Here is a 22781-nt window from a genome sequence, read left to right on the forward strand (position 1 = left end):
CAGAAATTAGTGGCAGACAGAAAGGACTCATCAGACAGACAAAAAATATGACTGCAAGAACATGATTTCTTTAGGTAATCAAGCTAAAAATAAGAGTACTTTTATTTTAAAAACACTTTATTTTTCTTGTGGTTTTGAATACCATAAGCAATGATTTTGATAAACATTTTGTTTCTGTTTTGTGAGAGAAATACAACACATCATTCTCAAAGTTTTAGCACTTACTCTTGCTGAGTATACTCTGTATATCACCTAATTAGCTTAGGATAAAAATTAATAAGTAACTGAGTTTTTCAATACATTTCACAGCTACAACATTTTTTCCTTTGTTCCAATTGGTTTAAACAATGCAATAATTCTGATGCTTCTAGCATTTCAAATAGTTCAGATAAACCAAGATCTTTTTGTATAGGTCATACTTGGAGAAAGTAGGTTACACTTACTCTAGTCTTTTAAAAACTGCTAACATTTTGCACTGCTATTTTTTCTACACTGTAATTAGAGTCAGGTTGAGCTCACGTGACATCTAAATGCAGACTTCTAGCCTGATAGGTAATACAATCAATCGAGACCTTCATGTACTGGTACTTTGCATGCAGCAATGGTGATAGTTGTAACAACTCAGAAATAGGCAGGACAGTGGTCAGATGCCTCTTGATTCCTCTCTGCTGGATGGCTTGAAGCAGCACCTCTGGCAGAACTGAGGCAGAAGCAGAGGAAACATTATTCAGTCACAGTAATCTTGTGTCTCAGGGACTCCCTGTCCATTTTCACAGTGTACTGGTCACAGCTGAACAGCTTTCTGACACAGTCAACTGATTACAAATGACAGGCCAGAATCATCAGTGCATTTTAATATTAAAATAAAACTACAATGATCAAAGGTTCCTACATCTCTTCCAATCCTTGGTAACATCATGTAAATAAAATATTTGGTGGATTTCTTTAATCTAGGAGGATGCTGTCTTTCCATATTGCCAGTGCCCTGGATCTGGGCAATGAATGGTAGGCTTTGGGTCCCACAGCATAGTTTTTGCAAAGCTGTAAGGTAATGCACATTTGCAATGGCTTTAAAATCTGTTTGTGCCTCATTTTGGACCTGGCTGCACACAATAGCTGCTTGGGAGCAGGTCTGAACTGACTGCAGGCGGAAGCCCTAGAGGATAAAGAAAGGCTCTTTGAACCCTCTGCGATACAGCTGTACATGACTGAACAATGACTCTGGCACCCTTAATGAGAAAGTCCTCCAGCTAACCTCTCATCCTCTCCCTCTGACTCGGTAGCACAGACAGCACAAACACAGAGCAAACTGATGAGACAGGAAAAAGAGAGCCTTCTGACTCTGAGATAAGGGAGACACTTCCAGCAGCTGGAGTTGTGCTGTAACCCATTTGGGTCTTTGCTCCTGGCAAACTTTTGGGTTAAGAACAACAGCTTCTGGAGGTGTTAGTGAGGGACAAGGGGGCGGGGGAGCGGTGGGTGCTACTAGAAAAGGGTATTTGGAAGGACCATGAGGAGATCAGGACATAGAAGGAACTTGCTATGCAAGTACATTAAAGGGATATTTGATTATCCTGAGAACGTGTGAACATGGCCATTTAGTAGGCCTAGTGCAATTTAGATATAGGTATTAGTAGTCAGGCTACAGTAGGGGAAGCGAATTCCCATCAGGGAACTGATCTTTCCTTTAGAGCAGTCTTTGACAGTCAGTACAGAGAATCAGCACAGGCACACCGTTAAAAAAAAAAGCTTGTTTATTTATGTTGCCACTGACATCTCCCCATGTAACTGATCCCATGTTAGCCTAGCTCAGTCCTGACAGCTGCTCCTATCAAAAGCCCCGGTTCCCACTTATCCACAGCAAACAATGCATCTTTAGGTATTTTTTCAGTGCAGACTTGGAAGCACAGACTCCCTGTGCTGTGCGAAACTGTAAATACCAGTTTCTGAGTTGCTCAGTATATGCGGTTTCTAAATAATCTCACAGGCTCTTCAGTTGAAGGAAAGTTCAGTACAAGTAAATTATTCTTAAGCAGTGAATATCCTCCTTAACTGCATGCAGCGAGAAAAAAAAAAAAAGTATTTATAACTTTCTCTCTTATCTACATGATAATTATTAAAGGTGACCATGGGCAAAGTGCATTACATCACTAGGATATATGGACTGCAAACATAATTTACACTTAGCTATATTAGAATGACTATTCCTTTAAGTATCGTTTCAAATAATTCTAAAATAAGAGTATGCCTTAAGGAGCAGATATATCTTGTCGGTGGTTTAAAATTAGATCATATATTCTGCATGACTGAAATCTGCTCCTTATAGGATGTGCATGCACATGTGTGTGGGGGAGAAAGAAAAAAAAAGGATCCTCTTTTTACTACTCTTTTCATCTGCACTTTTGAATTCCAAAATGGAGTTTTATATTAAAACAGAATGGAAGTAATTGTAATTAGGAGATTTTGCTGTGGACTACCTCCTCCAAAATTCACCCTTTGCTAACAGCGTCCTATCACAAGCCCCTCATCCAACAGTAAGATACTGAGCAGGTGAATACTTCTGCTAAAGGAAATGCACAAAAAGTTAAACATATGTTTAAATGCTTTGCTAAACTAGATCCGTATTACTGATCATGATGGCCCCACAACTGATGGCTTATCTGGAAAATCCTAACTACATCTTCAATGCATTTGTGTTTTTCCAAAGGTGGTTTCAGCTAGAGCACGAGGTGATCAGCCAGCGCTGCTTTGGCTCCATGCAGGTGCTCTGCAGGTCAGCGTTGAAAGCCACTGGATTAAGGGCTTAGTTTTGAAGAGAGGAGTAGGAATTAGCATCGTGGAGTTAAAACACCAAGGGAAAAAAGGAGGAAAGATTATGGTTACAGAAATACGACCAGCCAGCCACTGTAGCTGAAGGGAGAGGGAAATGGCTCAGTTCCCATTACGGCGGGATGCACTCCGTGTCTGGGCTGTTCTGCGGCACGCGTGAGGTGAGGGAGACACGTGGGGCAGCCCACGCGAGGCGCCCGGGGAATGCAGCAGCACTTGCAGACCACAGGGGTATCTTGGCTGTGGGCCCGGAAGCCCCAGAAGAGAAAGTTGCCCATTCCCACCCAAACATCACGCCCTCCACCAAACGCCTCCCTTCTCCCTCCCGGGACAGCCCGGCTGGCCCCACGCGTCCCGGGGGAAGCCGAGGAGCGGGCCCATGCCCTCCCTGCCACCCTCCCCCAGCACCGCTTGAGGCAAGAGCGCCTTCCTCACAGCGGCACGCAGCCCATCTCCGCGGATCATCGCTGTAGCCGCCTTCCCCCAGAGCGCCGGGCCTCTCCCGCCGTCATCCCCCCCGCCCCACAGCGGGGTGGGAGGCGGAGATATTTTTAACACCGGCACCCCCCTCCGCCCCTCAGCCCCAACGGCCGCTGCCCGGCCGCGGTTCCCGCCGGATCGCCCCCCTGCGCGCTCCACGCCCGGCCAGCAGGTGTCGCTGCCACACTCCCCGGGCAAGCCCCGCGCCGCGCCGCGCCGCACCGCACCGGCCCGGGGGCGGCGGGGGCGGCGCGGTGGAGCCCCCCCCGCGGGCCGGTTCCCCGCCCGCGACCCCCGCCCCTCGGCCGAGGGGAAAGCGGAGCGGCTGCCGGTGCGGCGGGCGGCTCCCCCGCCTCCGCCCCGAGCTGAGCCGGCAGCAGGTGAAGCGAGGTGCCTCGACGCCTCTCCGCGGCGGCGGCGGCGGTACCGCCTCCCTCAGCGCCGCACGGCGCCGTCCTCCTGCCCCGTGAATGGCTGCCGGCTGACTGACAGGCGAGGCGGCCACACAGGGCGGCAGCTGCCTGGCGTACACCTATAAGGGCCGGCGGGGAAGGGGTGCCGGGCGGTGAGGGGCTGCCCGCGGCAGAGCTGCCCGGTGAGCGGCAGCCCGCAGCCGGGGCGGGGGTCCTCGCTCGGAGAGCCGAGCGGCTCGCGGAGGCGGGCGCCCGCCTGCTCCCCGGCAGCAGCCCCGCCTGCCTAGCCCCCGCCGATCTCCGCAGCAAGTGGCAGTCCCGCGCCGCGGGCCACCCCCCCCCCCCCCCCCTCCGGCAGCGGCAGCCGAAGGATGCGGAGCGGCGGAGCGCGGGCGGCGGCGGGGCGCCGCGGGGGGACCCGCCGCTGCGCCGGGCGCGGGCGCCGCCGCCCCTGCGGGCTGCGCCGGGCGGCAGCTCAGTGAGCGCGGTGGCCGCGGCGGGAGGAGGCGCAGGCGGGGTCGCCGCTGCCGTCGCCGGAGGGGCTGCGAGCCGCTCCGCGCCGGCGGTGGGGCTGCGCGGCGCCTCGCGCTGGGGAAGGCGCGGGCGGCGCCGCCGCCACAGGTGACTCGCGGGCCGGGGGCCGCTTTCCGTCCCGCTGCCGCTCGGCCGCCCCTGCGCGTTCGTGCCCCTGCGCCGCGGCCGCCTGCGCGAAGCCCGTCTTCAGCCACTTCGCCGTGCCTGCGCGACCGGGAGCGCCGGGGGACATGGCTTTGCTCCGGCTCCTTCTCCTCTTGCTCCTCGCCCAGCGGGGGCTCGGGGCTGCCGCCGGCCAAGGGCAGGCGGTGCGCGGCCGGGAGCGGGCGCTCAGAGGGAGGCAGCCTATTTACAACCACATCAAGAGCCGGGAGCCTCCGCCGGCCCCGCGGAGCCGCTCTACGGAGAGCACCATCTTGGCGCAGCGGCTCGCCGAGGAGGTGCCCCAGGACGTGGCCTCGTTCCTCTACACGGGCGACTCCCGGGAGCTGCGGCGTGCCAACTGCTCCGGGCGGTACGAGCTGGCCAGCCTCGCCGGCAAGTCGCGCTTCACCTCGCACCCCACCCTGCACGGGGCCCTGGACACCCTCACCCACGCCACCAACTTCCTCAACGTGATCCTCCAGAGCAATAAGTCGCGGGAGCAGAACTTGCAGGAGGACCTGGAGTGGTACCGCGCCTTGATCAGGAGCCTGCTGGAGGGGGACCCCAACATCTCCAGGGCAGCTATCACTTTCAGCACAGAGCCTTTCTCCTCCACCCCCCAGGTTTTCCTCCAGGCCAGCAGGCATGAGAGCCAGGTCCTCCTGCAGGACTTGTCCTCCTCGGCTCACCGCCTGGCCAATGCCTCTGTGGAAACAGAGTGGTTCCACAGCTTGAAGCGCAAGTGGAGGCCACATCTGCACAGGAAGGTCTTAAACACGGGCCCCAAAACTTTGGAGAACAGCTGGAAGAGGCGGGAGAGCTTCACTGCGGATAAGAACCACATCAGGTGGTCCTCGCCTTACTTGGAGTGTGAGAATGGGAATTACAAACCTGGCTGGCTAGTGACTCTCTCGGCGGCTTTCTATGGGCTGCGGGCAAACCTCCTCCCCGAGTTCAGGTAGGAGGAGTGTTCCTCTGCTTGCTTTCTATCGAGAAGGGTGTAGGATGGGGTTTTGGTTCTGCCCCCCTCCTAGGGAAGGCATGCTGTGGCTCTGGAGTGACCTGATCAACCCTTGCCAGATGGGCTGCTCAGTCACACTGCAGAGCAACCTCAGGCCTTCCTGTTGAGCTCTTACCTTTGTGTGCCTTAGGGAGCTGTTGCTCGGTAAAAGAGTTGCTTTCATCTCCATCTGTAAGACAGTGTTTGCTTTACCTGCTCCCATTGAAACAGGTGTGCATGTGGGTTATGTTCCTGGTGTGCTTCTGGTGGGGAGAGAAGAGCAGCAGTTGCCAGTTGTAGTTTATTTCTGACTGCAAAAAGAAAATGTTTACTGAGGTGTTATTTCTTACTACGCTGTGTAATTAAACCTAGCTTGACCTCAGCTATGATTTTAACCAGCTGGGAAACAAGACTTTTATGCCACTAAACTGTGATTTCTGGTCTCCAGAGCACATCCACTGTGGGTTGCTCGAGCCTGGTCAGTGGTCAGTATGATTGTAGGTAAATAAGTGTTTGAGACTGCAGTTCTGTCATAGTGCATGTGGCTATAACCTGAACTGGCAGTAGGAAAGCTTTCCTTAGGACACGCCCCGGTTACATAGCTGTGGAGCTGCTACCTGGCATACGTAAAGAATTGCTTATTTTTTTTATTGCCATTACCACCAGGACTTTGCCACTGGGCTGCAGCTAGCAGGGAGGAGGATATAAAAAGGTCTTTTCTTGTGCCTTTGTATTTTGACAGCAAAGAGGGATTTCTCCAAAGAATGAGGGCAACCTGTGGGGTATGAGATGCCAGATTTTCCCACTGGCACTTCTGTGGTGGGGCTCACCGGTAACTCTATCCCTTGGGGAATGCGCACTGCCCAGAAGCAGCTGGTGTTCCTCAGGGGATGAGAGAGGAGCACAGAATTTGCTTTGTGCTGTGAATCACTAGGTAGAGACAGACAAGAACACAGCAGACACTGAAGAGATTTTGCCACACCTAGGTGTCAAGGCAATAGTGTTTGTGAATACTGGTTTTCTTGGCTTAGTCTGAAATCCAGTGGGATCAAATAGGTGTGAATGCAGTCATGCATCCTTGGGGGGGGGGGGGGGAACCAAACAAAACCCGAACAAACCAGAAACTGTTGAATAAAGAGTGGCTGCTTATTTCTCAATTGAATTACCTTTTGCCCTGAAATTTTCACACTTATGGGGCTGGTAGGGTTAAGGTAAAATGAGCTCATCTGCAGGCTGTTTGTTGCTGAGTTTGTCTCGAGACCAAAACCCAAGAATAGCTCTACTGCAGAGCTCTTCTGGACCCTAGCAGGGGGTCCAGAAAAGTTCAGGAAACTTCTCATAGATCATTGAAATGTGGTGTTTCACACTTGATGAACTTCAGGATGCAGATGAAAGCTAGTGTAGGCTGATACTCTCTTGTTGGGGATGGAGGTTCACATAACCTGAAGAACCACCAGGCTGGGGGTGGGATGGCAGCCACTAACCAGCTATCTGAGAATTTAGATCCTGATACAAAGCTTTAACTTAAATAAGCTTCAGTCTTGACTTCAGAGAAGAGAAGAGACATGTCCTCTAAGCAGAAGAGTGTAAAGCTTCAATCTCAGCTCTGTGCTGAGATCCTGTGATGCCAGGAAGCATCTCAGTGGTACAGGTTTCTGCTGTGGTAGTTCTGGTGTGCAGAACACACCAAGTCCATTTCGGAGTAACCCTGGCCAACCAAGGCAACCAGTAGAGGTCCTCCTGGGTGCAGTACAAAGTACTGCCTTCACTTCCTCAGCTTCCCAGCCTCTGTTTACCATGTGGGAGTCACTTCTGTTGAAGAAATAAAATAACCTGTTGTAACTCTGATACTTCAAAGGGCACCTGCTAAGCACATCTAAGTTCGGAGAACCTCCTTTTATTTAGAAGATCTTGTGATGGGGTATGCTGTGCAAGTTCAAAGTGTTGTATTGTTGCTGTACTGAACAGTTAGGACAAAACTAACAAAGTTTTGTTGTATCAAAACCAGAGATGAGTTGGTAAACATTTCTGAGAAAATGGGCCAGTAAGTTTTTGGTAACTGAATACGGAAGCAGGTGGAAGAAGTATATGCACATAGACATATATATATACACACACACAAACATGCACATATTCTGGCAAGGCTAAATGATAGTTCCCGTCTTCCTGGTTTGAGGTATGTTACATGAAAGATGGGCTTCTAATAAAAGCTTATTATTTGGGATATTGAAAAAGTAACTCTGCAGCTACATAGGAAATACTATAAACAAAATATACTTCTCCTAAGACTTGTGGGATGTCTTAATATTTGCACAATATTTTCTATATTTGATGGGCACAAGCCTCAATGTGAGTTCTTAAGAAATGGTTTAAAGTATAAGCATGTGATATAATAAAAATGTGACATCTAATGTTATTAGAACATTAGTATTAATTACTTTAAGGTGCCTCTTGAAATAAGTTTTATTTCCCCTCACCACCTGTCTTTGAGTGACACAATGGTTTAACTTCAAATTCCTGTTTAAGGCCCAAATGGTAAAAAGCAGTATGTATTAACCTCCATCTTTTGAGAAAGCTACAATGGTTCTCCCAACACAGGATCTCTGAACCATCTGTTAGGAACATGTTAATGGATCGGTTTATGTGCTCTTTCCATTTAATAGTCTAGCATAAGGTCATTGATGGTAATTTAATGCATGTCCCTTTAATACTCTTCTAACAGTTTATGTACTTTCTTCTCTGCTGACATTAGGTTTATGGCATGGTACATTAGGGTAAGAGACATTGAGGAACACATTATCTCCAGGGAAGAGAGTTCTTACAGATTACAGAAGGAAAGCCGTTGCTCCTGCTTCTTGGTGTCTCATCTGTTGCAGTAACAGATGGGTATGTCATGTGGTGTAGCAATGGAAAGAGTTTAATGAAGGCAATACTAATAATTACTACTGGTTATGTTCAATGCATGCTACTACTGCAATGCTGTTGTCAATGACATTCTGAAAGCGCACCAAAAAAAAAAAAGCTTTGTTCTTCATGTTGTGAAGGGTTATAGTGCCTTCTGCCAGAGGAAGTGAGTGTTACAGGCAGGGGGCTCTCACAAACAGCTTGCTATCTGTCTTTAATTTCACCTCCCACCCTCTGCCTCCCTTCCCAAGAGATGACAGCCAAACTGTCCAAAGTGAAGGCCAAGGCAGGCAAGAGAATATGGTTGTTTAAGTTGTCTTGCCAAGGCTGGCACTGTAGGCCAATACTCCGATGAAATGGAGAAACCAAAGACAACTTGATAAACAGAAGCTGTTGAGGCCCAGCGGGACCACATTAGCCCAGTGCAATGCTAAGCGAGCGGTGCTGACTGTCCACAGCTTCTTAGCAGTGCTTGCTGGTGTTTTGTTGTCTGCATTCACTGGTCTTTGGTCTGCCCAAAGTGCAGGGAGAGAACTTTACCACCTGCTTACAAAGTACAGTGTAGGCGCTCATTCAGAAATGAGGATCCACAGAGAGTAGAGGTAATCACTTGGTGATATTAATCATTCCTTTATCCTTTCTTAAAAAGTCTAAGCTGATGCAGTTTGCAGCTGGAATTCACCATCTTATGTGCCTAATCGCTCTACAACTCTAGTGCTGCAGAGGGTAGATGATAGCATTTGTCACTGATCTTCTGTGACCCTCCTCTGCTACTTCCTATTACACAATGAGAATGAATCATATTCCATGGCACATGGTGATCCAGCTGGTCTCTTTGCAGCCCTACAGTGGAAGTGGAAATGTGTGAGAAGCTGCATGTTGTGAGTACATTTCCTTCTCTATAAGTATTTGCTTGGCCCCTGGAGAGGAAACGGGAGGTTTTCATTGCTTTAGCAGTCTAGGAGGCCAGTGGGGAGGATCACTCCTTGATCTGGAAGAAAGATGTGCAAGTAGTTAGCTACTAGGAACATACAAGTTTAAGGAAAAAAAAAAAAAAAAAAAAGTCCTCCGAAGTCATTGAGTTGATCTCCTGCTGTCACAAGCCCACTTAATGTCATCAGCTGACCAATCTCCATCTTAAAGTAGGTAAGTTTCCCTCTTGACTTGCCACTCCACTGGCATGCCAGGCCTAATGGTTGCATAGCTTCTGATTTCTGATCTAAATTTATTCACAGTCAGTTCTCATCCATTTATTCCTGTTCCAGAACTGCTTTCTATCTGAAATAGCACTCTTCACTGATGTTTACTGCCCTGACCTATTTGTAGGCAGCAGTCCCTTCTCCACCTTTGTTTACTAGACTACACAAACCAGCTTTCTCTAGTCTCCTGTTATAAGCTCTCTGTTGCCATGGTCCCTCTTCTCAAGTCTTGTTCTAGTATTTCTTGAATGCTGTTAGTCAGATTCATGTGCAATGTTTCATCCTTGTGCAATGACATCAGTTATCCCCAAACTCTGATGAATGAATTGCTGCTTTTGCAGTTCAAAATATTCTCTTGCGTGCTGTTCTCATTTTCTTTAATGTTGTGTTGTAATATGTCAACATCTTGGGAACTGGTCATCACTCGCACTATTTTTCATCTGGGAGGTCAGGATATCTTTAGGACACAAGGATGTTTTTTCCCTCCCACCATGTTCCAACAAGGCCAGGTAGTTTTTTCACCAAATCCAGGGCAGTATTTGCAATCTTTTTTAAGGACTGTTGGGAGAATGCAATGGAATAATGGCTGTTTTGGCAGAAAGGTACAAAATCAGCAAGCTGAGTAAGTTGGGGTTTTTTGTTTGGTTTTGTTTTTTTGAACCATGATGTGTTCTGGAGCATTTGCAGATAACTTTATTCTGAAGTTTGGCTGAATCAAGTGTTACCTCATAATATTTTTTTGTCTTCCTGCCATTTGGTACTTCTCTCAATTATTGGAAAGGTATTCCTTGGTGCAAAGATTAATCTTTATTGCACAGCTAAATTTAGCTGTTTCTTCCCTAAAGGCAGTGTAATGTAGTGATTTCCACTGAACTATTAACAATGACTCAGACCACTCCAGTGTTAGGCCATAATGGGGCTTTTAGTTAAGGAAACATCATAGAAAGCAAATTAAACCATGGAGGTAGAAGTATATATGACAAATAAGTAATTTCTTAGGGAATATACATGATTTCATCTTCTGCTAAATATTTCACAGCTATTAAGTTGTTTGGTAAAATAATGTCCTAGTTTCAGCTGGGATAGAGTTAACTATCTTCCTAGTAGCTGGTACAGTGCTATGTTTTGAGTTCAGTATGCGAAGAATGCTGATAACACTGATGTTTTCAGTTGTTGCTCAGTAGTGTTTAGACTAAAGTCAAGGATTTTTCAGCTTCTCATGCCCAGCCAGCGAGAAAGCTGGAGGGGCACAAGAAGTTGGCACAGGACACAGCCAGGGCAGCTGACCCAAACTGGCCAACAGGGTATTCCATACCATGGGACGTCCCATCCAGTATAGGAACTGGGGGGAGTGGGGGCAGGGAATCGCCGCTCGGGGACTGGCTGGGTGTCGGTCAGTGGGTGGTGAGCAATTGCACTGCGCATCATTTGTACATTCCAATCCTTTCATTATTGCTGTTGTCATTTTATTAGTGTTATCATTATCATTATTGTTTCTTCTTTTCTGTTCTGTTAAACCGTTCTTATCTCAACCCACGGGTTTTGCATCCTTTCCCGATTTTCTCCCCTATCCCACTGGGTGGGGGGGAGTGAGTGAGTGGCTGCATGGTGTTTAGTTGCTGGCGGGGGTTAGACCATGACAAATAACCATAAAAGTAGACATAAAAAAAGAGAGATTGTAAAAGTTAGTAACCTTTTTCTTTTAAATGTGGTTTAATTTCTTCCTTTAGCCCCCTTTTTTAGTTTCCCCCCAATGTCTATTTAGTCTCGGTACTAAACTAAGAAAGAAAATTCATTTTAACTGTTTAAGGAGACTTCCTAATTTTTTGTGACGATACATTAGTTGTATAATCCTGAAAGTATTTTAAAATGGTGAGGCTGAAATTTTTTTCTATAACACCCCCTGGCCCATATAACATGATTGAAGGTGTGGGTGGATTTAGAACAGGTTTTAAAAATGAAAAGGAATAATTTGTTTCCTAGAACTTCTGAAAGTCTTGGATTTATATTCCTGAAAAGAGGTGAGAACAAAGAAACGTCTTCCTATGATTTACTGTCTGCTTATAGAAACCCCCAGTATGTTGTAAGTATTCTCTAGACAATCAATTATGTCTCTGACTTTTTTGTACGGGGTCATGGATAAGGATAGAAAACTGGATGGTGATGAAACAAAAGGAACAATAAGTAGGGATTTCTTTTTTAGAAACATGATTCAGCTTTCTTCACTATTGGAGAAACAGAAGTGGGTCTTTGAAGAGAAGTTAAATATGGCCAGCAGAGGACTGAAACACATACTGTATTTATGTCCACAGTTATGTAGCACATGGTAGGTAGGTTGCAATAAAAGGAACTAGCTTTTGGGGTCAAACTGCTGTTTCCACTCCTCTGTTCTCTACCCCCACCCCCCTTGGGCAAGGCTTCCAGCACAGCAGGCTGTCAAAGCTCTTTTGAAGGGAATGGACGTGTGACAGTCCTTACTATCTGAGATTCAGTTCCAGGACTGTCACCTCCTATTCTGTCTATTCATGAACCTGGGCTGAGATAGAGAAATGTTCCTAAAGGTAAGAAAAAAACATTGCTGTGTTAAGTCAGATGAAAGGCTTACCTAGCCCTTTCTCCAAAAGCAGCTTCTGACAGGTGCTTAGGGAAGAATGTAAGAGCAGTAGAAGTGCCAAGTTCTCTTGTCTTGGTTATATCCCATTTACAAATAATAACCAATAAAAAAAAGAAATTGTTTTTCAGACTCTATCTGAATGAGTGTTGGATTAAACTGACTTCTGTGATTCTAATTCACTTTTTAACCCATTTTTGTCTTCTGCAATGTAGTTTGGCATTGGATTCCATAATATAATTATGAACTGTTTGGAGAAAAAGAAATTCTCTTCTGTTTTTAAATTTGCTCTATGAATCTAAATTCATTAGGAGATCCCAGATTCTTGTGATAAAAAACACTTTAGAAAGTGTTCATTCATCTTCTCTGTGTCAGTCAGATTTAGTTGTAGGTTATACTAAGTATTTTTAGCATCTGCAGACTTTGTCACTGGTCACCCATTTGTGGTCATCTGTGAATGTGTTGAAGAAAGAAGGGATAGTTGTGGTGCCCAGCTTGTTAACCTCCCTGCATGTGAAAGCTCAGTTTTGTCACATTGATACTCTCAAGAGTGGCTCAAAGGTTGGAGCCTTCCTGGCTCTAAAGTGTGCAGTGGTGAAAATAATTCATTTTCTCCAAAGGCTGTCTCTACTCTGAGCAAGTTTTATATCTTTGTTGTCTGTTGGCCTTACAGATTCTACTTCAGGCTTCCTTTTTGTGAGGTATTTGAAAAGTTTTTAATTAGTAGACCCTATGCTTTCAACATGTTGCTTCTAAAAACGTCTTTTGTTTTTGTCTTACATTCTTGTAGTTTTGTTATGTTCCTTGCCCAGGTTTATGGCTCTCCATTTTCCTGTTTTGTTTTTTTTTTTTTTAATGTTGGATTCTGCTTGCTTTTCAGTTTTAAAATTCCCTTATTACCTTTAAATAAATCTTCAGTGTCAGAAGATTGGGTATAGTTAGGCTGAGGCCATCTCTCTTGTGTAGGATCCTTCTAATTCAAATGCTTTTCTTGTTCCTAACCTCTTTTCTTATATCACTTTCTATACTGTTCCTTGATGCCCTTTCTTTCCACCTGTCTCTGACCCCATGGATAGTAATGGGAGCATTAAAAAAAAAAATACTGGTTTCTTACTAAATAGCTTGAATTTGGCTCCAAGACCTTTTTTCCTAGGGAGAATCTAATGTAAGTGGTACCCCACCATCACTGACACCTCACATTCCTATATGATGTGATGCTTTGTGACAGAGTTAAGATGCTAGCAGCAACTTGAACATCCTCAAGCAAAAAAACCATCACCGCCCCTCGAAGTATCTAGGAAGCTCTCTGACTAAACTGCAGGGAAATCCCCAGAGAGGCAGCACTGTGTGCCATAAATCTGAAATAATTCTTCAGACAACAGAGGATTCATCTTTAAGTATTCCGCCCTTGTAGTACTGTTCCAAATGGCCTAAAGGGATTTTCTTTGCAGGTGAATCCTAATTCATATGCCCACACTGCTATACCTTACTCTTCAGTTAAGCTTCGTTTTAGTGAAAGCTGGCTCTCCTGTGAAAATGTGTGCTGAAAAGCAGCAGTCATGCTATGGCTGAGGAATTAGGTAAGTCTGTCTCTGTCCTGTTAGTAAGAAATTAGTGGTAACTGCGTGACCACATCAAAATCATGTTGTATGTAACACCCCAGTAGCCTTTTGTGAATCTGGCTGGATATGCAGAGGTAGTAGTTTTAAAAACGTTTAAGTGATGCAGAATCCTAAATTTTAACTTTCAAAAGCAACTTGAACCTGCAGAAGCTGCTGATTCCAGTAAGACTTATGGCTGAAAGTCACTCACTTATGAATTTGACACCAGGATTATTTTTGGATGCTCAGTTGATGGTACATTGAAGGAGCTTCAGGTGTCAGGTAGTATGCACTGTTTGAAAATTAACATTCTTGAGAGTGTCAGCCTCCAAAATGAGAATGGTCAGAAAAGGTATCTGCCCTGAAAACACTGGCTATACTAATTACAGTGTGCATTTATCTAGAGGTGTGGGCATTTGCAGATTTGGGATGGCTGTAGAGAATTTGTTGTTCTTATCTCCTTGTTTTGTGGTAAGGAGGACGTATGAAGGACAGCATGGAGGGGTGAATGGATATGGCAGCAAGAATCTAGGCAGGCATTTAGATTTGGGGGATGATGTCTGCTTCAGCATGTGATAACCATGTCTTATACCTTAATTATGGCTGCTTGCAATGCTTACAGGTGCAAAAATAAGTGTACAAACTTAGAAGACAAACTTTGAATGCCTGTTTAGCTAAGCTGTGGTGACCTCTGTGTCAAAAAGCTTCTGAAGATCTAGAGGACAAAGATACTGTTTATCACCATTTAAATGTTGGCAGGCTATTATTCTGTGCAGTTCTGGCTTAAGCTGGCTGGGTGAAAGAGAACATGCTCCTTCTGCTTTTTTTTATGATGTAACAGTAGAGGCAAAAAAAAAATTCTTCTGTAGATATAGGTTTTACAACATGTTGTTACAATGAAATATTATAACTACTGAAACTATCAAGATAGCTAGTAGGTTGGGAAAATAAGCTTAAATCAATTTCTGGCACAGATTTCAAGGCAAACAGCATGCCAACAAACAGTGGTACTAGAAATTAAGACAGACATGAAAGCCTCTTAAAACAAACCTCTGACCCGACAGAAAATCCTTGATGACATCATTCTTCAATGATTATCTATTATGTACAATTCAACTAATTCTTTCTTAAATACATGTTAAACAAGAATGTGCACTCCTTAAGTATCTATTTTGTGTAAGGACTGTAAAATTCTGGCAGAAAATAAATATTTATTGTTATAAGGAGATTAACAAAATTTACTTACTTGCCAGATGGTCCCCAATTACCAGTAATATTGTTACTAACTTATCACTGTGGCTTGGGTTCAGCCAGGCAGCATTGTCAGTGTGGATGAATGTGTTATGCTGACAAGCTGAGTCTACTCTTATACTGTTGATATTTGTCTTGATTGGTTCTATCAAGATAGCAGAGCTGCAATTATTCCCAGTTAGTTCAATAAATATAATACAGGTAGTTGGTCCATATACATTCTAGGAGGATGTGTTCTTCCATATGTTCCATTTTCCGAATGCTGAATCAAAAATAACTGAAAATGTGGGTGGCTAAAACAGGCTGTGCCAGCTACTGTATTAATCACAGATGAATTTCAGAAATATATCATCATGTACATACTGGTGTACTCTCTGGGTAATAGCGGTGGGGTACAAGTCTGAGACGGTGTTTAAAATGGCAAAGCATCCCAAATGAATGCAGTAGAATTCTTGTACCATCATGATGGTTTCTGTAAATGCCACATGTATGCTTAAAGAAACTTTTCTTTTGAAAGCATTATATCCTCAAGTAGTTGCAGACCCTGTTACTACCTCACCAGAACTGTGATGTTACCATGAAGCATGAACATCTATTGCAGAGGTGTAGTGAAAAAAACCCAACATGTGCACCATGGGGGAAAAAAATGGAAAGCCTATGGTAGATTGTAACTGCCAGGAGAGATTGTTTTCATATGCCTGCTTCTGGAGTGTACTGTTACTCCTTCCTGTAGATTTTCACCCTAGAAATTCGTAAAGCTCTCAGAAAAGGAAAAAGCAGAACAATTTAATCATATCAGAAGTTCAGTTTGTGCTACAGAAGAGCTGCAGACAGGAGAAGAGTGTGGGTAGAAATGTTTGTATTGAGTTCATGAAGACTGGGTTTTGTGAAAGGCAAACATTCTTGTAAGATAAGTTTTAACACAAGAGAAGCAAAGGGAAAAACGCATTTAGTTTCAAATGGAAGAATTGTCTAGTATTTCTAGAAGTATTATGAAAATATTTTGAAATTAGATAATTTTCAGGGCTGCAAGGCTTGACAGGGAGCTCCTGACAAAATTCAAGCATAAAATGAAAGCACACAAGAGGTGGAAGCAGAGTCGGGTAACCTGGGAGGAATGTGGAGACGTGGTCTGGGCATGGCTGTGAACATGAGCGTCTTGTATTAGAAACGGTGTGGCCAGCAGGACTAGGGAAGTGATTGTTCCCCTGTACTCGGCACTGGTCACACCTCAAATCCTGTGTTTGATTTTGGGCCACTCACCACAGGAAAGACATTGAGGTGCTGGAGTGTGTCCAGAGAAGGGCAACGAAGCTGGTGAGGGGCCTGGAGCACAAGTCTTATGAGGAGCGGCTGAGGGACCTGGGGTTGTTTAGCCTGGAGAAAAGGAGGCTGAGGGGAGACCTTATCGCTCTCTACAACTACCTGAAAGGAGGCTGTAGCGAGGTGGGGGTTGGTCTCTTCTCCCAAGTAACAAGCGATAGGACAAGGAGAAATGGCCTCAAGTTGCACCAGGGGAGATTTACACTGGATATTAGGAAGAAATTCTTAACTGTAAGGGTTGTCAAGCATTGGAACAGACTGCCCCAGGAAGTGGTTGTGTGACCATCCCTGGAGGTATTTAAAAGACGAGTAGACATGGTGCTTAGGGACATGGTTTAGTGGTGGACCTTGGCAGTGTTAGGTTAATGGTTGGACTCTATGATCTTAAAGGTCTTTTCCAACCAAAATGATTCTATGTTTCTATGATTCTATGCATGGGTGGGGTTAGGGAAACCAGAGCCCATATGGGGCTGAATCTGGTGAGGGACACGAAGGGCAACAAGAAGTAAGTACGCTGGCAGCAAAACTAGGGCTAAGGAGAATGTGGGCCTGCTGCTGAATGGGGCAGTGAACTTTGTGACAGAGGACATGGAAAAGGCAGAGGTACTTGATGTCTTCCAAGAACTACGGGCTTATCAGCCTCACCTCAATCCCTGGAAAGGCGATGAAGCAAATCTTCCTGAAAACCACTTCTGAAACACACGAAGGAGAAGAATGTGATTGGGAGTGGTCAGTGTGGGTTAATGAAGGGGAAATAGTGTTTAACCAACCCAATAGCCTTCTGTGTATAGATGACTGGAGTCCAGCTGGAGGCCAGCCACTATTGATAGACCCCAGGGGTTGATGCTGGAGCCAATTCTGTAACATTTTCATTTAGTGGTCTGGACAATAGGCTAGGGTGTGCTCTTAGCAAGTTCGCAGATGACAAAAATTGGGACAAGTGGCTGAGAGACCAGATGGTTGTGTTGCCATTCAGGGGGACTGAAACAGGCTAGAGAAAGAAGCAAACAAGAACCTTGTGAAGTTCAGCAAAGGGAAATGCCAAGTGCTGCACCTGTGAGGGAGTAACCCCATGCACCAGTACAGGCTAGGGGCTTAATGACTGGAAAGCAGCTTTGCAGAAAAGGCCTAGGGGGTCCTGGTGGACACCAGTTTGACATGAATCACCAATGTGTGCTTGCGGCAAAGATGACTGACAGCCTCCTGGGCTATGAGAGGAAGAGCATTGCCAAAAGGTTGAGGGAGGTGATCCTTCCTCTTTACCCAGCCTGGTGGGGCTCCATCAGGAGTGCTGTGTCCACTTCTGGGGTCCTTGGTACGAGAGACATGATGTACTGGAGTGAGCCTAGTGAAGGGTCACAAAGATGATTAAAGATTGGAGCATCTGACAGACAAGAAGGGCTGAGCGAGCTGGGACTTTTCAGCCTGGAGAAGAAAAGGCTCCAGGGGGATCTTACACATGTGTGTAAATACCTGATGGAAAAGTGTAAAGGAGACAGAACCAGACTTTTCTCAGGGGTAGTCAGTGAAAGGACAAAGTACAAGAGGCACAAATTGAAATACAAGAAATTCCATTTAAACATCAGAAAACCTTTTTTGACACTGTGAGGGTGGTCAGACACTAGATCAGGTTTCCCAGAGGTGGTGAAGTCTCCATTATTGGAGGTATTAAAAAACCCAACTGAACTGAGCCTGCTCTGAGCAGGTGGTTGGACTGGATGATCACAAGAGGTTTCTTCCAATGACAGCTGTTGTATGAATCTATGATTTTTCACATCTATTTTGAACAAAACAATTGTATCAAAGAGTTTTCAAAGGATACAAGTTATTTAATCAATTCTGATGTGAAATTTCAGAAGTATGTTTTCTTTCTTTCCATCACGTGGCTCTGAGCATTAGGATGTTATCCTGCTTTCTGCCTCTTGGCCCACTAGAACATGCCACCAATTCTTCAAATTGCAGCATGTCTGATACAAGGCCATACTCACATGCTTGCTCAGTGTGCTTACTGTCTGTAATTCCTCTGGCTTGTATGTGTTGTCTTTCTCAGAAGTAACCTCTAGGTAAGTTTTCTTTTGAAAATTTTTATATCCCTTTGTACTGACACGGTGCTTCTACAGGGTCTGCTCATGATACCACACAGCAAACTGTTAAGGTGTTTCTCCTTTCCTAGCAGTGATTAGTTTACCCTTAATTTGTAATATGTACCTCTATCTTTGTGGAAGTGTTTGTAGAGGGAAAGGGGGGTTTCCTCTCCTATCAGTTAAAAACAAAATGTACACAAGGGAAAAGCTTTCCATGTAAAGGGAAATAAAGATCTACTTCCCTAAGGTGCTTGAGAGTCTCCCAGGTGAATCTGTTGCAGTCCTAATAAGGATGAATCACCACTGTTTTTTCTACTGTATAAACTGATTTCTTTAGAGTAGTCAGAATTATGCTAATGCTTGAGAGATCCTTGCCAAGGTGCCTGGATAACATAAACTAGGAGAGCAAGGAGTAGTGTTGGTCCTGGTCCTACTGCCTGCTTCGTGCCTGTATGCAGCCATGGTGAGATTATTCACTTGCAGAACAGGTCCTGTCCCCAGCCCACATGCTAATATTTATGCTCAGGTCCAGAAAATACTAGAAACCTACCTGATGGGATCTGCATGTGAACAGATGAGGAATTAGTTACCTCTATTCCTATGAGCATCTGAGACGGATACCTTGTTATCAGGTTAAGATAATCCACTAACATCATATGAAGAGTTAGTCTGTACAGTATGGCAGTTTTTCCCTTGAGGTTGTTGGTCACCTGGAACACAGAAAAAACAGTTCATTGGAATGGAAGTGTAGTTTTAGCAGTCCGTGGAGAAGCTGTTGTTCAAAACAAGAGTGGAAAGGCATAAAGCTGTAAACTAAAAATATTTCTGAATATTCTAGAAGCATGGTGTGTGCTATTTAAAATTGAACTTACTAGGGCCAGCACTTAAATATTTCAGGTCATTGCTAAGTGTGCCCAGCATCAGATTATTTAGATTTTAGACAGGAGACAGAGGGAGATGAAGTGCACCTATACTGTCTAACTTCCTACTGGCTAGCCTACACAATTTCCTAATGCATTCTTCTTCAGGTCACTTAAATGATGTGCTTGTGTTTCTCCAATGACTATATAGCATGTCTGAAGATGAATGTCCAAATATAGCTGTTGTGGACACTTTGCACTTGGTTGTACTGGGGCCAGGGATGAGGGAGCAGTATTGTCCTGGTTTTGATCAAGCTTGCTTTCTTATGCCTATTCTGATTTTGTTCATAAGTGGCCTCTCAGATATATGGCTCTGTAGCTCTATAATAATAATATATACTGAGCTTTAATTAAAAGAGGCAACATGCTTTGAGGTGAGCGAGGTGTTCTTGAGATAGCGGTTGGGCCATGCCCTTGGTAGTCCACAGCCTGAAAGGAGCGATGATGGTGTTTGTAGTCATGGAAGTTCAGGCTGTGGAAATCAAAACTTGTGGCTGAAATGGTTGACTTAAAAGGAGTGGCACCCTAGATTTAAGAAACCACTACAGAGCACTCATCTGTTACGAGTGAGTCTGTGTAATGATTTAACTATCCAAAGTTGCATACTGATATTTTTGCTAAGTCCAGACAGCAGTGAAGCAGTTAGATATGTGCTCTCACAAGATGATGCTATAAATATTCTATGTACAAAGTCATTCTGGAGGTTATTTTAGAGAGAATAAGGAAATTTTTGAAGGCTTTTTTTAAGATATGCAACTACAGTCTTACAGCCTTTTTTCTTTTGGTGATTTCAGAGTTGTTTATAAAACAGAGCGTTGGCTTTGAAATTGAGTTGTTAGCTTTTCAGTCAAAAAAATTTGAGGGAAACTACTGATGACGAAAACTTGAGCATTCTTGGCATGGAACTAATACAGTTTAGACAGTCCTTGAGGACCTATGTGTGTAGGAAATTTTTTTTTTTTTTTTTGGTTTCACAGACATCAGTAGCCTACTCCTGGCTTGTGCTGCCCTTCTGATGTATCAGGTATTATACCAGTGCCAGCTGGCTGAGATGGGGAGAGAGGGGTTTGGGTGTCTGCTGGGGGAGGGCGCTGAGCCGTGGAGAAGAGGTCTGAAGTCGCTGAAGGTCGGGGTGTCTCTGAGGAGAGTACAAAAAGGGTTTTGCCAGTTGTTTTGGTAAATAGCATTCCCTGGAGCAAAGGGGAGGATGTCATTGTCACCGGGCATGGGGTTAAGGTGCAGTGCCTCGTACCGTACTTGGGGTCGGCTGGGGAGGTTGCTGGCCTCGGAAAAAGTAGTGCAGGTTGTTTGTTGTATTTTAGTTCTTTGCTACATTGTAAAATATGAAGGGCATTAAATTGAGTGTATAACTTCTTACCTGCCACCTTACGCTTACTCAGTGCATTAGATTTACTGAGCTTTTGTAATACATCTCAGTAAGGTCTAATGTAAGAATGCGTCTCTGCAGTTGTGGCTTTGGGAACATGACATTTCTCTGTTTTCAGACTTTTCATCAAATTCTGTATTTAGAAGAAAGATGTAGCTCCGCTTTGCAGGCTACAGCATCATAAAGAAGTTGAACCTATTTCTGTAGTCTTTGTGTTCAAGGCTGTTTTTCTTTATTTTCAGAGGTGTTGTCAAAGTCGACATCAATCTACAGAAGGTGGACATTGACCAGTGTTCGAGTGAGGGGTGGTTCTCGGGGACGCACAGGTGTCATCTCAACAATTCTGAGGTATGTCTGTCCTTAAGGGACTGAGCTACACTTCAATAACAAGTCTTTCCACTATGAATAATTTTCTGTAGTATAAACGCTATCTATTTTATAGACTTTAAATGTCGTTTGTAGGCTGAAAAAAAATCTTTCTGCGCAAGGTGTTATGGTATGCATGAGTTTCAGGAATGCCTGCATTTCAGAATATTGGCATTAAATAAAACAGAAGCTAAGTTATTGTGTGGAAATAACAGCTGTAGGGAAAGAGTATTACTAGTGAAATGATTTATGAAGTTCTGCTTGTAAGTCAAACAATTATTTTACACTCAAAATCAAAATAGGCTTTTAATGTCAGCATCACTTTTGACTGGACAGCCTTGCAAAATACAGTGAAAGTAGCTCAAATGCTAATAATAATTATTCAGAAAAACATGGGCTTTTGGTAGAAGGATACAGAATAACAGACAGAGTTGGATACTGTAATTCTTTCTTAATAGAAAAGCCAGCGTTTTGACAGAGCTGACTAAATGTTTCTGTTCAGCTCCTTCCTGCTTCCCCTTTCTTCTGTAGGTCTGTGTCTGGCTCGGTCTGTCAGCATATCATAGATCATTCAGCCTGGCCAGTCATATGTGTTCAATGAAACTTTAAAACAAAATGCATTCAATGATTTTTCTTTTTATTATGGCATATGATGTTGTTTTCAAAGTCACACATTTGTTTTCTGTGATACAAGGCACCTCGGGCACTTCTGTGCTTTCAGAAAGGACAACTAAAATGTAGGGAAAGTTGATGGTTGTCTATCAGAAGTTAGGAGATGTTTGCCTAATTTGTTATAAAATTCCAGTTTATCCAAGCCAAATCTAAATTTAGGAAAAGAATTGGTTTTGATGAATTCGTCTACTAACATTTCTGAGCAAGAAAAACTCAGAAGTTTTGTAAACATCCTTTTTGTTATTTTTCACTTGAATTTTTTTCTTAAAATAAACTTGAAATGAGAAATCAAGTAGTCTTTGATAAAGACTAATTTTAAATGAAATATTTCTGCAAATGGAAAAAAAAAGGATTTTTTTTGTCAAGTACTTTTTGACTTCTGAATTCAATTTTTTAATATCTCATTTTTCTTCCTAGAAGACAATATTGTTTCCCATGAGATCTAGTAAACCTTGTTTTCTAACATATGCTAGTTATCCTGAATGTTGTTATATATTTTGGCAAGTGCTTCTCCTTTTCCTAATGTCTTATGAGCAAAATTGTCAGCAGAGATGTGGGTTTGTAAGTTGCATCTCTTCCTGCAACCAAGAAGAAGAGGGGAAAAAAAATCCCTGTGAGAAGACTAAGAAAAACGAAAGCAAAAGTAAAATGGAGAAAATTAAGAAAGATCTATGGTGGGCTTTAATGCAGCTTTGATCTGGTTCAAAGCCTGTTTGCTGTAATGTGCTCTGAATCGTGGTCTGTATTCTTAGTATACAGGAAAACAGAATCTGAGTCAAATCAAACCGGATATAATTCCACAAATACACTCCCCTTTCAAATCTAAGTCCTTAAGAGTGTGTCCTGGAGAGAACAATGCAAAAAGCTACTCTCTCTGGAAGAATTTGTTGAGAAGGGGGTAAATAAAAGGATTTTTTGTTTACTCTTCACAATTCATTTTCAGGGGAGTAAAAAGTAGTTTTTATTTCTCTGGAATTCACTCTGATTATGAAAAGGGGTTTTCTTCATGAATATGACATTTAGGAAAATCTATCTTCCATTTTATTATTGCACACGAGGCAAG

The 22781-nt window shown here is 44.1% G+C and overlaps 1 protein-coding gene across 2 annotated transcripts in view; it reads left to right on the forward strand.

The window, feature by feature from the left end:
• The first annotated feature begins 4217 nt into the window (after positions 1-4217).
• Positions 4218-22781, forward strand: part of GPR158 (G protein-coupled receptor 158) — a 209949-nt gene continuing 191385 nt past the window's right edge. For both annotated transcript variants that reach the window (XM_052804510.1, XM_052804519.1), the window contains exons 1-2: positions 4218-5358; positions 20923-21028. In XM_052804510.1, the coding sequence (XP_052660470.1) occupies positions 4487-5358; positions 20923-21028 (978 nt within the window). In that variant the 5' untranslated portion in view covers positions 4218-4486. The remainder of the gene's footprint in view (positions 5359-20922; positions 21029-22781) is intronic.

Source organism: Harpia harpyja, chromosome 1, assembly GCF_026419915.1.
Source record: "Harpia harpyja isolate bHarHar1 chromosome 1, bHarHar1 primary haplotype, whole genome shotgun sequence".
In the NCBI taxonomy this organism is placed as follows: domain Eukaryota; kingdom Metazoa; phylum Chordata; class Aves; order Accipitriformes; family Accipitridae; genus Harpia; species Harpia harpyja.